This window comes from Arvicola amphibius, chromosome 13, assembly GCF_903992535.2.
Source record: "Arvicola amphibius chromosome 13, mArvAmp1.2, whole genome shotgun sequence".
Lineage (NCBI taxonomy): Eukaryota > Metazoa > Chordata > Mammalia > Rodentia > Cricetidae > Arvicola > Arvicola amphibius.
In genome coordinates, this window is record NC_052059.1 from 72,843,232 (window position 1) to 72,859,460 (window position 16,229).

The following is a 16,229-nucleotide window of genomic DNA, read 5'->3' on the forward strand; positions in this document are numbered from 1 at the left end:
TGTGGAGGTCAGAGGACACCGTCACTGAGCCCATTCTCTCCTTTATAGGGTGGAAACTAAACTCAGGTTGTCAGGGCTCGCGCTACAGATAATTTTACTTGATGAGCCATCTTGCTGACTCCCAAAAGTGAACTTTGACCATGGCCCAGAAAGGATGTGACCCTTGGGACTTAGCCACGGGTGAGGGTATGAAAGGGACAAGATGAGGAAGCAGCTGCTCAGTCCCCAGTGCCACATCACACTACCTCCTGAACCAGAACACTAGCATTAACTCACTCCTCCTGCATTCTCTCCTCAGCCGGCCTTGTCACGCCCTCAGGCTCCTCCCTCTGCCAGGCTGCTGAGCCATCCTTAGGCTCCTGGCCTTCTTGACAATAAAGCCATTGTCTCACACACATCCTTTATTATGATGAACCTTTTATTATAGAGACAGACTGAATTTTCTTCGGCATAAAGAATTTCTGTATTGGGTCAAGGACTCCACCTGCTGAAAGTGCCACCCAGCCAGCCCTGCCTCTGCCTCAATGGAGCCCTGACTTGCTGGTATCATGTCAGGGTCTCTGGAAACAGCAGAGACTGTCATCCCCAGGGCTAGGCATGTCAGGTTGGACCACGCTGGATGGAGGGGTCAGGGCTTCAGGCGCCCCCTGAGTCAGAGCCGCCCCGTTTCCCGCCTCAGCCTGTTGTCCAGAACCTGGAGCTGTCGGAGAAAGCCCGAGTTGGGGCAGATATCTCGGTGGGCCTGCACCGTCTGGATGGCATCGACCAGTGTCATGTTCTCGCAGATCATGAGGAAGGCCAGGACAACCGTGGCAGAGCGGCTTACCCCCATGGCGCAGTGGACTAGCACACGGTCTGTAGGAAGACCAGACTAGCATTGGCCACTGAACCCACCTCACCTCTGGGGGAAGGGACAGCTCGGCCATCCCTTCTGTCCACCTGTCCCAACACCCTGGAAACCGGACACTGTCCTCATTGTCAAATGGGGCAAGGGAGGCTCAAGGTCACACAGCAATTTAGTGTAGGGCTAACGTGAGCACCTGGATCCCCTCTTTTGGCCCCGAGGGGCATCCTCTGATAGCCACTGCAACTCTAGGAGAGGGTCACCAGACTTCTAGAGTCCCTTGGATTTACATCACAGGGAATGCCCTCTTCCTTTCCCCTCAGTCTGCTCTCTCTCTCTGTTTCTCCCATGAAGCCTTGTACCTACTTATGTTTCCTGAGTCTTTGCTAGGTGTTGTGATTTCTGCCTAATGGGATGGCCTCTTTCTATAGGATATAGTTATACTAGTGACCATAATGGATTGTGTGTGTGTTGATGTGGTGGTACACATGAGTGTATAGATGTGTATGCATATGTGTACACATGCATATCAAAGCCAGAAGTCAACTGTGTTGGTTGCTCCTCAAGCTCTGTCTACCTTGGTTTTTTGAGACAGGATCTCTTCCTGGCTAGGCTGCCCTGCCAGTGAACCTCACTCAGATATCCTGATTTTCATCTCCCTAACGCTGGGATGACCAGCACACACTCCCATGCCTGCCTTTTTCATGTAGGTTCCAGGGAGTGACTACCGATCTTCATCGTGCACAGCAGGCATGGTACACCTGAGCCCTCTCTCCAGCCCCCACGCCGAATCGTAGTCCTATCTGCAACTGTCAGGCACCACGGTACGCTCACTAAATGGTGATAGGCACCTGCTCCTTAGAGTGGGACAGTCGCTGATGGGGTTGGTGCCACAGGCTCCCTACCCACCGGTGCTACTGGAGAAATGGATAGCGCCTCATCCCACCCTGACCCCAACCTGCCCAATCCCGTCCCCAGCAGCTCACTTCGGGGAGTATTGAGGGCGTCTCTGATGTATCGAGCAACAGGCAGGAAGTAGACACTGAGGTCAAAGAAGGGATTATCATCCGCTTCGATGCCATAGTACTCCAGAGGTGTTCCACGATAGAACTTGGCACCGGTGTCCACTTGAAACTTGCCTGCAGCCACATTCACAACATGGGTGATGCCCAGTTGGATAAGACGGTTCTTGTCTCGGGCAGCATAGCTGGAGGAAGGGCACACGAGAAGTTAGGGTGGAGGTGTATCTCACGCCTCTGCTCTCCTCCAAGGGCAGAGACCGGACTGTGAACTTCTCTGACGAGGGCAATACCTACTGCAGCGCTTCTCACCCTGGCTAAGGTGGCAACCCTTTAATACAGTCCATGGTGACCCCTAACCAGAAAGTTATTTTGCTGCTACTTCATATCTGTAATTTTGCTACTGCTATGAAGCATAATGTAAATATCTGATATACAGGTTATCTTCTATGCGACCCCTGTGAAGGGGTCGTGGCCCACAGGTTGAGAAGCACTGCTCTAGCCCTTTTACCCCGGGGAGATTTCCTGGAGGGGTGTTTAGCTACACACATCCAAAGCTTTAGGAATGTGTGTAGACTTTGTGTAAACACTAGGAACAGATTAAAAGGAAGAATTCAAAATGTGCCAAAAGACAGTATAGAAGCTGAATTTAGTGGTATTTAAAACTGAAATATTAGGAAAGAGATTTTTTTTTGAGACAGGGTTTTTTTTGTATAGCCCTGGCTGTCCTGGAACTTGCTCTGTAGACCAGGCTGGTCTTGACCTCACAGAGATCCTCCTGCCTCTGCCTCCTTAGTGCTGGGATTAAAGGCGTGTGCCACCAGTGCCCAGCTGAGCACTTTTTTTTTTTTGACAGAAAATGAACTTAATTATTTTCAGTTGTTAAGTGTGGTACATCAATCCTTTCATCTGTGGTCTTGCTTTTCACAGGTTCATTTACCCACAGTCAGCAGTGTAAACAACGAATAGATTTTAAGTTCTGCACTGTCCTGCCACTGTGCCAAGGCTGCCATGGCTAGCAGTAGTCGTCAACTTTACTGATCTATGTAGAGGAACTCAGTTGAGGAACTGCCACCCCGGCTGGCCTAGGAACATGTCTCTGGGGCATTTTTTAGTTGTTAATTGATATAAGAGGATGCAGCCCACTGAGGGTGGTGCAATCCCTAGCAGGTGGGCCTGGCTGTAGAAGAAAGGTAGCTGAGCAAGCCAGAGGGAGCAGGTCATAGGCAGCATTCCTCCACGGTTTCTGCTTCAGCTCCTGCCTGGGCTTCTACTGACAGCCAACTGTATCTGTAATCCTAAGAAACTCTTTCCTCCCCAAGCGGGCTTTGGTCAATGTTTTATGAAGCGAGAACAAGGACCAGACGTACCCTTTTGGCCAGTACATCTGCACTGCATATGCTACTTTAGTTGTTTGGAAGCTTTCTCAGTTACAAGATTAACTGTCACGGTATCACATCACAGGCCTGTGTGCAATTAGCCCTTACTAATACAGTAACTGCTGTCTGTTCTTATCAGTGTTACTTTCTTAATCTAATTTACAAACTAAACTTTACAAAGGTATTTATTAGTAGGAAAAAAAGCCAGCATATATTGTGAGCATTTGACACTGTCTTCAGTTTTGGATATTTGAAATTCCTGTGTGTATAAATTATGAAATGCCATGAATCACTAAAATATGGTGAATGCAGGTAAACAAGGGAAGATGTTTACGTTTTATCAAGAACCTGTGAAAATACAAGATATAAGACAGAATGCTCTAAGAATTTTTAACTATGTAGTAGGCGTCATGTAGAAAGCTCATCTCAAAACAGTATTGAAACTAGAACTGTGAAAAAGCACATATTTTTAAAAATTCTACAAGGATTTTTATCTCTGTGGAAAGAGGAATATTGTTAACTAAATATTAATCCTAAAGATGTACTTGTGTGTGTATGCAGATCTTTTCTGCATGTCCATCTGCACATCAGAAGAGAGCATCAGATCACATGGGACAGCAGTTGTGAGCTGCCATGTGGGTGCTGGGAACTGAACTCAGGACCTCTGGAAGAGCAGCCAGTGCTCTCACCTCTTGAGTCAGCTCTCCAGCCCACTTCATAGTTATGTCTATATTTTCCAAAATTTAAGAAAACTCTTAGGGAAAAACAAGTTTTTCTTCTGTCTGTCTGTCTGTCTGTCTGCCTGCCTGCCTTTCCTTCTCTCTTGTAGAAACCTTGGGAAACTCATGTTTTTCCAGAACACCTTTACTAAACAGCTCTTGGATCACTATAATAGTTAAAAGTGGGGTCAGTACAAATGAAGAATTTATGGTATAGTCTTACAGTGGAATTATATAATAATAGCTACATCTACACAGAATAACATTGTGTCACACAATTTTAAACAAATGATGCTGTCCATGAATACACACACTATGGGCTGTTTGTCACACAGGTGTGAGGACCTGAAGTTCAAATCCCAAGCACCCACATAAAATCCGAATGCAGTAGTGTGGGCCTGTAACATACCATGGCTCCTATGATGAGATGAATGGTGGAGACAGAAATGTCCCCAGAAGTTCATGGGCTGGCTAGCCTGGCATGTACAGCAATGGACAACAGACCGAAGATGTGTCCTCTGACCTCCACATATGACCATAGCAAGTATGCAAATGTGTTCACACGTGAATACATACAGATATACACGTGCATACAAACAAAAAGTTCCTTTTAAATTTATATGCATGTGTGTGCTCCTGTGAGTTTACGTGCACCATGTGCATGAAGAAGCCTGTGGAAATCAGAAGCGGGCATCAGAGCCCCTGGATCTGGAGTTACAGGCAGTAGTAATCTGCCATGTGGGCGCTGGGAATGAACCAAACTCAGATCTTCTGCAAGAACAGTAACTGCTGAGCCATTTCTTTAGCCTCACAAGACAAAAAAACAATTTAAGAATCATTTCACTCTAACTTTAGAAAGCAGACAAAAGGAGCTGGGTGGTGTTGGCTCACACCTTTAATCCCAGCACTCAGGAGGCAGAGGCAGGCGGATCTCTGTGAGTTCGAAGCTAACCTGGTCTACCAAAGCTAGTTCCAGGACAGGCTCCAAAGCTACAGAGAAACCCTGTCTTGAAAACAACAACAACAATAACAAAACAAACAAACAAACAAACAAAAACCAATGAGACTGGCAAGGTAGCACGTGACTTAATCCCAACATGTAAAAGGCAGAGGCAGGAGGATCTTTATTAGTGTGAGGTCAGGCTGTTCTACCTAGTGAATTCTGGGACAGACAGGGCTACATAGTGAGATTTCGTGTCAATGATGATAATTATTTTAGACAGACTAGGCACATAGCTTAATTTGTGAAGTGCTTACTTCGTACACGCAACGATTTGCCTGGGTTTGATCTCTAGCATAAAACAGTCGTGGTGATTTACCCTTGCAATCCCAGTATTTGGAGGTAGAGGCTAGAGGGTCAAAAGCTTGAGGTGTCCTCAGGTATATAGGGAGTTCAAGCCAACTTGGGGTACTTGATACCTTGTAAAAAAAAAAAAAAAAAAACAAAAACCAACTTGTCACTTAAAGTGTGGCTACCCACCGAGAAAGGGAGCTTGCATAAGTAACTCCTTGTTTCTGAAAGATGAAACTGTTGGTGTGTGTATTTTGTATCTTTTTCTTACCCGTGTTCTATTTCCATAATAAACATAAGAGGAAAGACAAATGTAGGTGATGCTGAGAAGCAGAGATGCCAACTGGAGGAGGCTTGTCCCACCTCTTACCCTTCTGCCCCCCCAGCTCCTCCGTGGGGCTCACTTACGCATCTCCCAAGAAAAGGTTGGGCCAGACTTCATTGATGTGGGTCAGCGTGGTGGCCCGACGGACCCACAGCAATCGCTGCAGCGAGGCCAGCGTGGGTGGCTGGTAGGGGGACACCTGGACCGCCCCATGAATCTTAGGCCTCCGAAGGTCCTGTTTCTGCAGTGAGTCCATCCTGGAACAGAGTGGCCACGACAGCAGCTGGAGCAGACTCCCCAGGGACGGATCCAGGGGACAGGGAGGGCTGTGATGCAGTACCGGGAGCCCCTGGGATGCTGTGGGGCCAGTCTCAGCTATGCTGAATGAGGCTAGAACCTAGAACCTGTTCCCTGGGAACAAGGAGAACTAGAATTCCCTTGTCAATGCCATGGCGCTAAGTAGACCTTTCCTGAGGCTGTGGATGTTAGAAACTTTGGCCTTGGGGACCTCTGTAGGACAAATCAGTACAGACCTTACCCCTTAAGCCACTGAAAACCCCGGCTGGTTGAGGCTCTCAGAAAGCACCGGGGATGTCCCTCCAAACCCAGGCAGCTCATTCCCCACCCCTGCTGTCTCTAGGTCTGGGCCTCAAACCCTCATTTCCAGGTGCTTGATCAGAGTATTATCCAGGGTCAGAGTAGTCCAACTACAGGCTGGCACTGGTGAGCTTTCTCCCACCGGGTGAGCTGGGGCCTCTCATATGCAAAATGTCTCACTTGTGCTCTGTCCCTCGTTTTCCACAGAGGGACACATCTGCTCAGTGTCAGTTCAGTGACATTCAAAGACAAACGGCTGACGGCAACCCTGGGGTTGATAACTACTTCCCAGTGACTTCAGTTCCTTCCCCAAACCTTCCAATTGCCAGGGGGTGGTCAACAACATATGTGTCTCCGGTGGGGGGCCTCTCAGGGCTCAGCTACACAACTGCCTACAGCCCCCAGGCTTTTCCTCCTTACCCCGGTGACTCGGGCCAGTGCAGCTGTGCAGGCCTCACCCGGATGGGGTGGGCTGTGTCTGGAGTCAGCTGGCTCAGGCCATCCGGGACCCCGCAGAGCTGGGGTGTCAGAGGAACCAGAACCCGGGCCTGGTGCCGTAGAGAGAAGGGGGACCTATCTTGGCCAACTTCCCCTGGTTCCCTCAAAGAGTAACTAGAGAAGGTACAGACTGGGTAAAGCATCTTTTCCTTCTGGTAGGCAGTGCCAAGACGGGAAAAAGAAAAAGGCACCCAGGAGGCCACTGGCTTGGCCAAGCTCACCCAGCGGGTGGATGGTGAGCTGGGGGGAAGTGAGGACCGGGCTTTCTCCCTCATCCCCCACTGTGACCTCTCAGGGCAGGCTGAGTGGCCTGCCACCTACCTAGGACATGGTCTGGGGCCAAGAATGGGGGACTGGGTGCAGGGGCGGGATTCTGCATGTGAGTGGAACAGTCCTAAGGCAGATTCCGTCCAGAACACAGACGCTGTGAAGCGGCTAGAATTCCAGGTCCATGCATTCAAGCCAATGGGGGCTGGGGGTGGGGGAGAGCAAGCCTGGGCTGTGTGGACTGACCAGTGGCCTTCTCCCTGGTGTCTCTGGGACTGAAGATTGGCATCCCTAAAACCCTCCTGAAGATGCGGGACCAGTTGAAGAGGTACCTAGAGAACAGGCTTCAAACTTGGCCAGGACATATTCTGTGACCTAAGCAAATTTTCATTCCTGTCTTGACCTGAGCTCCTCATGTGAAAGATTGGTGGGGTTGCCTGACTTCTATGGATTCTCTGGTATTTTGCGGGCTGTAAGAGACAGGAGTGATTCTACATGAAGTAAAGCCAGACCAAGGGACATTGGGTTGGAGGGGACCTCTGGAGTCCAACAGTCACTCTGGTCTGGAACCACCAGGTAGACTGCTCCAGCTCTGAGTGGAACCAGACAGGAATTTTGGAAAACCACAGGTCCCTCACAGGCCTGCTAAATTTGGCATGGTGTAAGGCTGACCCCTGGTGGCCAGTGACTGCCAGGCAGCACAACTGTGCCCTCAAGGAACCATATCAGGGGTTTAGAGGCAGTTTTTAGCCTTCCATGTCTAACCTAGATCTGTAGGGAAGGTTATTCTTGGACTTAGGGTCTCATTGTCAAGTCATACTTAGGGCCTTACTTCTGGTGTTCAGGGTGTATGTAGCCCATCTAACTGCTCAAGTCCACTGAAGGATCCATGAGTCAGAGCTGGATCCACTCACTCAGTGACCCATCCCTTAAGATAGATATATCCCCTACTCCCACCCCCAAAGGCAGTCCAGGGACACAGTTCCCTTGATTCTTGCTGCCCCTTAGTTTACGGAGGCCCCCACTTGACACTGACTTGTACATCTCGGCCATGTCAAAATGAGACATGGCTGAATGTCCTGTAAGAACAGGCCTGTTCCTTCACACTCATGTTAGCTGCTCCCTGTCGGTACCTGGCCTCTGCTTCCCTGTAGCGTCAGCAAGCAGCTGCCTCTGTGGGCAAACACTGCCGCTGTTTACAGGGGTACACACTTGCTTTCTGTTGGCCTCAGTATCGCTCACCTCTAGCTTACTCTCTGCTGCCTTCTTCCACGTTCTGCTAGACAAGGCCTTCTAGAATATCACCCTGCATGCCCACGGCTTCAGGCCTTGTCTAGCACCTGGGGACACGTTCCTCCTGGTCTCCCCTGCTGTCCTCTCTCTGCCTCCCCTCTCCCCCAGGGGAGCACAGGTCAGGTGGGGATGATGGAGTTCTCACTATAGAATATTGAGGAGTCTGGGAAAGGGACCTTGGGGACCATGGCAGGCAGATGCCAAGGTGAGTCTGTGGTGGTCTCTGCCCAGCGTGCCTCCCTGCGCTCCTGGAGGAAGATGGGTCAGAGAGAGAGTCTCTGAGCCTGAATCTTCACTAGGGGCTGCTGGAAGAAGACACCCATGACATCATCAATGATACACACCTCCTAGACTCCTTGCATCATGGGAGATGCCCCATGAATAGAGCATCATGTTATTTATATCATTGTAATCACTCCCATTCTTTCAGGACTCAGCAGAGCCCTGGAGTGGAGAGGTCGCTACAGTCGGCAGAGGTTTCGCCTGGATCTCTGTGCTTCTTAAGGAAACACATTGCAGACCAGACAGAGCCTAGAAGCCACATCTTCCCGAGTCCACAGAGTGCTCTCAGGAAGCAGGCGGTATTGATGTCCCCACTTTTCTGATGAGAAAACCGAGGCTCAGAGAGATAAAGTAGTAGGCCAAGGTCACACAGTGGTGAGAGGCCACGTTCTGAGCCTCTGACCCATTTGGACCCCCTACCCAATCCTCACAGTTGCCCAACACACAAAACATAGGCAGAGGTGCTCTGGGCACCGCTACCCAGAATCCTCAGGGGCCCCTGAGTTAGGGCCACTCCACCCACCTGTAAGGAGATCCTGGCCAGGCTGTAGTCCTCTCTGACGGGCAATGTGGACTGCCGGTTTCCAGTCGCCTGTCTCTGCACACTTGATGCTGTTTCTATTTTTTGATTGGAGTTTAATTATAAAGCATGCTGTCCTCTCCCTTCTGCTTCCCCTTGCCACTCCCTACTCGTCCACTGGTCCCAGGGCATAGTCAGTCCCAGGCCTCAGTCTTAATGATAGGCACACAGGAAGCTCAGAGGGGTTGCCTGTGCTGTGTGGCATGAGGTAGCTGGGCGGGGAGAAGAAAATATCAAGCAAACCTTTAAAATTCCCTTTAGAGCCAGAGAGTGGTGGTGCACACCTTTAATCCTAGCACCACCTAGGTAGAGGCAGACAGATTTTTGTGAGTTCAAGGACAGCCTGGTCTATACAGTGAGTTCTAGGAAAGCTACTATGTGGCTAAAGTGGAGATCCTGTCTTTAAAAACTTCACATAAAACAAAACAAAAAACTGCGTCCCTTCAGGGCTTGGAGGAGTTTGTTTAGTGGTACAGTAGTGGTTGAAGCCCTGAGTTCCATTCCAGCACTATCCAAAATAAACAGACAGACAGACAGACAACCCCCAACTCCCTTGACTTTCGAAGGTTACCCAAAACAAGGGCAGAAGAGCTGAAAAGGTCTATGCTGAGGACAGAGATGAAACTCAAGGCACACACAGGTGGCATGGCGAACATCAGCACACAGGCCTAGAAGCCTCTATGTGGGGGTAACTAGCCCAGGACTAAGGTCTGGCAGACTCAGTGCAGGTAACACGGATATACAAAGGTGTAGGGGACTACGGAGCAGATTCGTGTGCTCAGAGCCTTCATCTGGGAGCAGCTGTTCCCTCCACGGCCCTCTCCTTCTCCCTCTCCCAGGGATATGCCTAGTGATAGCCCACTGCATTTGAGATTAAATCCTCTCCTTTTAATCCAGATGCCCTAGCCATACACCCATATAATACTCCCCAGCCCTACCACACACACACACAAACACACACACGCACACGCACACGCACACACACTCCCTCAGCCTTCTATCCACTGAACTCCCAGGAGCTAAAACTCAACCACAGCTGGAGAGCTGGAGAAAGCATTGAGAATCATCTCCTCCTTGGCCCCCCAGGGATCTTGGGGACTCCTGTTCCAGAACCTCAGAGCTTGGCTGACAGCCCACTCCCACCTGTGAAGATTGAAGTTGACAGCTGAGAGAGTGTGCGGAACGCTGGAGGAAGCCGATGAAGCAGCAGGTTCGTGGGTGAGCCCGACTTTGGGCCCTTTCCATCCTCCGGGCATCCACCTGGGCTAAGGCTGCCAGCAAGGCCAGGGCCAGGGCCAAAGCCAGAGCCAGAGTAGCAAAGTGGCAGAGCCTTGTGGCTGGGGATAATGACTGGCTCTGGAGAAGAGAGAACCTTCACATTACAGGTGGGCAAACCAAGGCCTATACTGACTGGGGTGTGTCGGGACAGGGGCCAGAGCTATTACTTAACCTCCTTCACCCTGAGTTCTGTGTACAAGACCACCTGGCTAGAGGTACCAGGAGAAATGATGGAGAGAGATGGCCTCTCTGCATGGGCCTCAGCTGCAGGTTTGCTGGGCACAGTTGTACAGCCTGTGTCTGGCAAGTCTCTGGAGGCTCTCATGACAGAGGCGATTTTGTAGACGTCATTTCCACAAATTGGGCAATGGTGTAACTCTGTTCAACCAACTTCCCCCAGACCAGCTGTCTGATGAGCAAGATACTGAGGTTGGAGGCCAGGGTGTCTGAGACTCCAGGCTACGGAAGTAGAGTGACTAGGCATGCTGCCAAATCTGCTGTTCTGTCACATTTCTCATGCCTGTCTAAAGGGGACGGCACAGCAGTGAACCTGCCATCGCGGGGGACACGTCTCTTGGTGACTAACACCAGCGCACTGCAGAGGAAGCATGGGAGCCCGGACTGGCTCTGCGGCTGGCTGGGAATTTGGTAAGTCTTACAGGCTCTTAGGAGGGGCTGAGTAGCACTCAAAAGCATGTAGGGAGGCCTTCCCTACAGCACATAGGGCTTCTTAACCCTAACCGTCCTTCCTCATCTCTCTCTTTTATTCTCTCGCCCTCTGGCCATGTATATACATGTGTTTGAATATTTGAGTACCACAGTGTACGCGGAGGTCAGAAGACAACTTCAGGCATTCATGCTTTGCCATCTACCTTATTTGAAACAGGATATCTTGTTTTGTTGTTGTTGTTGTTGATGTGTTTTTCCCTTCCTATACCAGGTCCATTAAGTTCCAGGGTCCATTTGTCTGTCTCCTATCTTATGTGAGTTCTGGAGAGTCAGGCTCGAGTCCTCACGCTTGTGTGGCAAGGGCTGTTACCCGCTAAGCCATCTTCCACCTTTCTCTGTTCTCTGAGAATTCAGGCGGGAGGATGGCCTGGCAGGCCCTGGACAGGCAAGGGGGCCTAGCAGCTGGGGGGCGGGGAAGGAGTGGGCCCTCACCTCCAGCCGCAGACGGCCCTGCCAACCAGCTTCACTGTCCGGGTCCTCAGCTGATTTCTCACTGCCAGCCACACTCAGCTTTGCCTCCTCGCCCTTCTTTACCGGGTTCCTTAGCTCTGGCCTGCACCCCGCAGTTGCTGGTCCAGCTGGCAGAGCTGGCGGAGGAAGCCACGGTTGGGAAAGATCCATCGGTGCTGCCTTACCGCGAGGACCGCCTGCCGCAAGGAGAGCTGCTGACGCAGCATGAGGTAAGCCAGGACCAGTGTGGCGGAGCGGCTCACACCCACCACACAGTGCACTAGCACCTTAGCTGGAGAAGAAAAAGACATCAGGTGATTGACTCCTTCCCACCAGCCAGCCCACCCAGGGAATGGGACCCAAGCGCAAATTCCATTCCCCGAACCTGCCTCGGGTGTATTGTGGGACCCTGTGCAAGTGTCTCAGCCTTTCTGGGCCCCAGTTTCCTTTCAAGAGTAGACTAACACCTGTCTTGAACTACAGTCCAAACCCTCAACGTGACTTACAGAAGCCTTGGAGGACAGGCGGTGGTGGCACACGGAGGTGTACTCAGGAGGCAGGGCCGGGCAGATCTCTGAGTTCAAGGTCAGCCTGCTCCACAGAACTGGTTTCAGGACAGCGAGGGCTACTTAGAGAGAAAAACACAGAGGTCTGGGAAATAAAAACAAACCAAAACAAAAGCCCCTGAGAACTAGCCATTCTGAACCTGCCTTGAACCTCAGCTCCGTGAGTACAGGAAGACTTTCAGTGCCTTGGAGCTGTCGTGGCCTTTGACATTTCCTCTGATCTTGGTCTGACTAGCCCTTACTCACCTATCAAGTCACATTCAGACATGGCTTCCCCCACCAGATTTCCTCACCACTCTAAACATAGCACATGAGCCACCGAGCAGCTAGTCCGCTTTGCGTGTGCAGAGAGCAATCCCCGACGCATGGTCCTCTGCACCGGGTGTCTGCGTAACTCTCACGTCAGCACTGCTCAGAGCAGGTCTGGCTTCCTACAATTCAGTGCTTCCCCTGACACGGAGTGAATAACGACTAGGTGATGGGTGGGCAGATGAAGAAAGAGAGGCTGTCACAGTGCTCTGGCTATTCCAAAGCAACGTGACCCTGACCCAATCCCTCATCATAGAACAATGAGGAACGAAACCCTGGAGGGCACTGACTCTCCAGGGTTACAGAGCAAGGGCCCTGGCTCTTTCCCAGATGAATATACAGTAAGGGCTCCGAGGCCTTTCAAGGCCTATTGTATCCTGGGTGTTTTGTTTTGTTCATTTGGAGGTACTGTGGGGCAGACCTCTGGGTACCATGTGGTGCTTTCCCAGGGCTGCCTGTTACGGAGTAAGAACTGTTCAGGCGATTGCGAGATCTAGCTTCCAGCTGCGTGGCTGCTACTAATTTACTACGCCTTGGAATTTGGGCTTTCTCCATCTATTTTTGTTTGTTTGCTTGTTTTTGGTATGGGTTCTCTGTGTTGCCCTGGATATCCTGGAATATAATCTGTAGACCAAACTGGTCTTGAACTCGCAGAGATGTACCTCTGTCTCCCAAGTGCTGGGATTAAAGGTGTATACCACCACTGCCCAGCTAACTTTCTCCATCTGTGAAGCAATGTCCTTAGCTAAGATGCTGAGGCATAGAGCAGAAGATTGCTAAAACAACATCAAAAAAGAGAAACAAACAAAGCAAAAGCCAGGGATGGGAGGATGCTGAGGACTGAGGGAAACTGGCTATCCTCCCCACAAGTGAGCAGAATCGAATATGTAGTCAGTATCACGTACCACCAGGTGTGTTGAGGGCACGGTGGATGAAGTCAGCTGCTGAGGAGAAGTAGGTGCTGATATTGAAATCAGGGAGGTCGTGTGCTGGTACCCCCAGGTAGCTCACACTGCTGCCGTAGAAGTCAGGGCCTCCCTCACAGTAGAGTCCCCCATGGGCGGCGTTCAGCACATGGGTGATCCCCAACTTCCACAGCTCAAAGCGGTTATTTGCTGTCACCCTGGGAAGGGCAGAAAGGAGACTGGATGTGGGCTGAGCCTCTGGCTCGATTTGGGGAGCGTATAAGAGTAGAAAGGTAGCTAGAATTCATCTGTACTGAGCTGGGCCTGCCACTCTCCATCCCAGAACTTTCTGTTGGTAGAGTTGGTGGTGCCAGGGGTATGTTTAAATCTCTCTTGCTGTCTTAGGCAGCTTGCCCCCATTAAAGCCAGGAAGAGATTGCTTCAGCCCTGAGAACTGGCTGCCCCTCCCTTCTTGTCACATGTCCTCTGACTCATGTACATGATCCAGAGTCACTTGGTCACCACGTCATACCTGCTACTAATCTACAAATATTTAGAAGTGACACCTTTCCTGATTCATCCTAAGTCAGGCTGCTCCACCCACTCAAGTGTCTACAGGATGCAAGCTGGAACCAGAACTATGATCTGTGGCTACTCCACTTCATATTCCAAACGTTATTGCTTCCCAGCCTGGCTAGTTGTCTAGGATGTGCCTGAAGACCCCAGGGATCTCCCAGGCAGGAACTCCCTCAGCCCTTCCCAAGAAACAAACAGAAAACACTCAAGCTCCCTCTGCTGTTAGAAACTGGTCATTGAATAGCTCCCGCTCTTAGGGAGTCGGGAGAAAATTCCTGGCCTGGGGTGGAGCAGAAGCAACTAGTTCTAGTTCCCGTTCTGCCACTTCTGCTGGTGAAGAGTTCTAGGATTGTTTCTTCTTGACCTACTCCTACAACCCTGCCCGCAGCCACTCACGCATCTCCTATGAAAAGGTTGGGCCAGACTTCGTCCACGCGGCTGCAAGAGGCTTTCCCGGCCCTCAGGAGCTCTTCGAGCTGCAGGACACTGGGGCAAGGTGTGGCTTCTGCTTCTTCCCCCAGCTTTGGGATGGAGGCTTCAGCCATGGGCCAGCCTGCCTTCCTCTCTGCCTCTGCCGTCAGCTCCTTCTTCTCTGCCCCCTGGTGTCATGTCTCCTTCCCAAAGATTGGCAGTAACAGGTGAGACAAAGTGACTCAGCAAGACCCAGGGGCCTCCAAAGAGGACAAGACCTATTTCTCTTGCGTCCACTCCCATCCCTAAAGTCTCTGAGAACGTGGAATTAGACCCCAACAAGTCACTATCTTTCTCCACCTCCACCAGTTTCTTCTGTAAAGTTAAGTATACACTTGCCCTGGAGGTGTATTGCTTCAAGGGTTAAGCAAAAGGTTCACCGTGTCTAGCACACAGTAGGTGTTTTGAAATAGTTTAATTCATAGGTTTAGAGCCCTAGCACAGGTTATTAGGTTCTGGGGACAGAGTTAAAGCCCCAAGTGATGAATGTTAGAAAAGAGCTTTGCAGGTCCAAGTGGGCTACACACTTTGTGGGACCCAGTGTCACAGGACTGGACCCTAAGACGACGGAGCTCAGGGGAAATGTCTGAGTTGTGGGGTTAGAAAAACTTAGGGAGGCACGGAGGAAAGTGTCTGAAGTGCGCCCAGAAAATGCCCATGAAAGAGCTGAATGATGAGTCTCTAACAAAGAGAGCTAATTTCTTAACAGAAAAAGCTGGTGGGCCCTCATGTCAAAGAGCAGTGAGCAAAAAGTTGCCCTAGGTTCTGAGAGTCAAAAGACCGGGCATCAGATACATTTTTAACAGATTTATTATTTATCATTATTAATTATTATTATTATTTTATTTTCCCTGAGACAGGATTTATCTATGCAAAAGCCCTGACTGTCCTGGAACTCACTTCGTAGACCAGGCTGGCCTGGAACTCCCAGAGATCCACCTTCCTCTGCCTCCTGAGTGCTGGGATTAAGGCATGCACCACCACATCTGGCAAAAGATTTATTATTTTTATAATTAAAAATATTTTGTTGGTGCTGGAGAGATGGCTCAGTGGTTAGAAGCACAGACATACACGCAGGCAATCACTGAGACATATAAAATAAGTTTAAACATGGTTTGGTTTGAGTGCCTGCATCTGTGTGTGCGTTACACGCACTAAGTGCTGGCTAGAAGACAGTGTTGAATCCTCTGGAATCAGAGGTTGTGAGGTATCATGTGGGGGCAGGGGATTGAACCTGGGTCTCCTGCAAGAGCAGCAAGTGCTCTAACCACTGAACTACATCTCTACCCCCATCAGAAACATTTTGGGGATGGGAGAGTCCTCTGCCTACAAGGGATGTCTTGCTGTCTCATGTGGCTTCACGGAGGGTCTGAGGAAACTGAACAGATTCCTGGCTATCCCTGCTCTTGGAGTCTGGCTTGAAGGGAAAGGCCACACCAAGGCGGCACCCATGACTACCCTTCTATCACCTCAGAACCTGCCCCTAACCCCTTTAGAAACACCAAAGCTGGTTCTGCATTGTTCAAGGAAGTAGAGCCAAAGACGACCTAAAATTCAAGTTGTAGATGGCTTTAGACATGGTTTCCGCCAACCCTAGGCTTGGGTTAGAAGGGAGCATTCTGTTAGGTAGAGAAGTGGCGGAAAAGAACACAGGTTCTGATGACAATTGGGGGGTTGGAATACCAGCTGGAAACATATTAACTGTGCTGTGTCAGGCTACAGTGTTTCTTGACCTTTCTGTGCGTGTGTGAGATCTGCTTTGCAGAGTTGAAACAATGATTGCCATTACAGTCAGATTGCATGGCACAGTCAGAATAAAGGAACAATAATAGTGTTACGTGGGGACTGGAT

General features: G+C 50.3%; 2 protein-coding genes across 2 annotated transcripts; both read right to left on the minus strand.

Annotated features, from left to right (window-relative positions):
* Window positions 1-400: 400 nt before the first annotated feature.
* Window positions 401-13,466, minus strand: LOC119800002 (dual specificity protein phosphatase 13). The gene is made up of 7 exons (XM_038309979.1): window positions 13,332-13,466; window positions 11,534-11,843; window positions 10,238-10,450; window positions 9,038-9,132; window positions 5,661-5,834; window positions 1,831-2,051; window positions 401-855 (listed from the first exon to the last, which is right to left on the minus strand). The coding sequence occupies exons 2-7, from the start codon at window positions 11,720-11,722 to the stop codon at window positions 653-655; spliced, it is 1,095 nt and encodes a 364-aa protein (XP_038165907.1). The 5' UTR covers window positions 11,723-11,843; window positions 13,332-13,466; the 3' UTR covers window positions 401-652.
* On the minus strand, window positions 13,324-14,452 carry LOC119799905 (dual specificity protein phosphatase 13). Its single transcript, XM_038309731.1, has 2 exons — window positions 14,304-14,452; window positions 13,324-13,549 (listed from the first exon to the last, which is right to left on the minus strand). The coding sequence occupies exons 1-2, from the start codon at window positions 14,450-14,452 to the stop codon at window positions 13,324-13,326; spliced, it is 375 nt and encodes a 124-aa protein (XP_038165659.1).
* Between the last annotated feature and the right edge of the window lie 1,777 nt (window positions 14,453-16,229).

Bases quoted from the DNA above. Each gene is read 5' to 3' on its own strand.
- LOC119799905 (XM_038309731.1), bottom strand. From the start codon at position 14,452: ATGGCTGAAGCCTCCATCCCAAAGCTGGGGGAAGAAGCAGAAGCCACA. The intron at 13,550-14,303 runs GTGAGTGGCTGC...TGCCCTTCCCAG, and splicing joins AACCTTTTCATAGGAGATGC to GGTGACAGCAAATAACCGCT.
- LOC119800002 (XM_038309979.1), bottom strand. From the start codon at position 11,722: ATGGATCTTTCCCAACCGTGGCTTCCTCCGCCAGCTCTGCCAGCTGGA. The intron at 10,451-11,533 runs GTGAGGGCCCAC...TCTCTTCTCCAG, and splicing joins AGGGCCGTCTGCGGCTGGAG to AGCCAGTCATTATCCCCAGC. The intron at 856-1,830 runs GTGAGCTGCTGG...GTCTTCCTACAG, and splicing joins CGCCCTCAATACTCCCCGAA to ACCGTGTGCTAGTCCACTGC.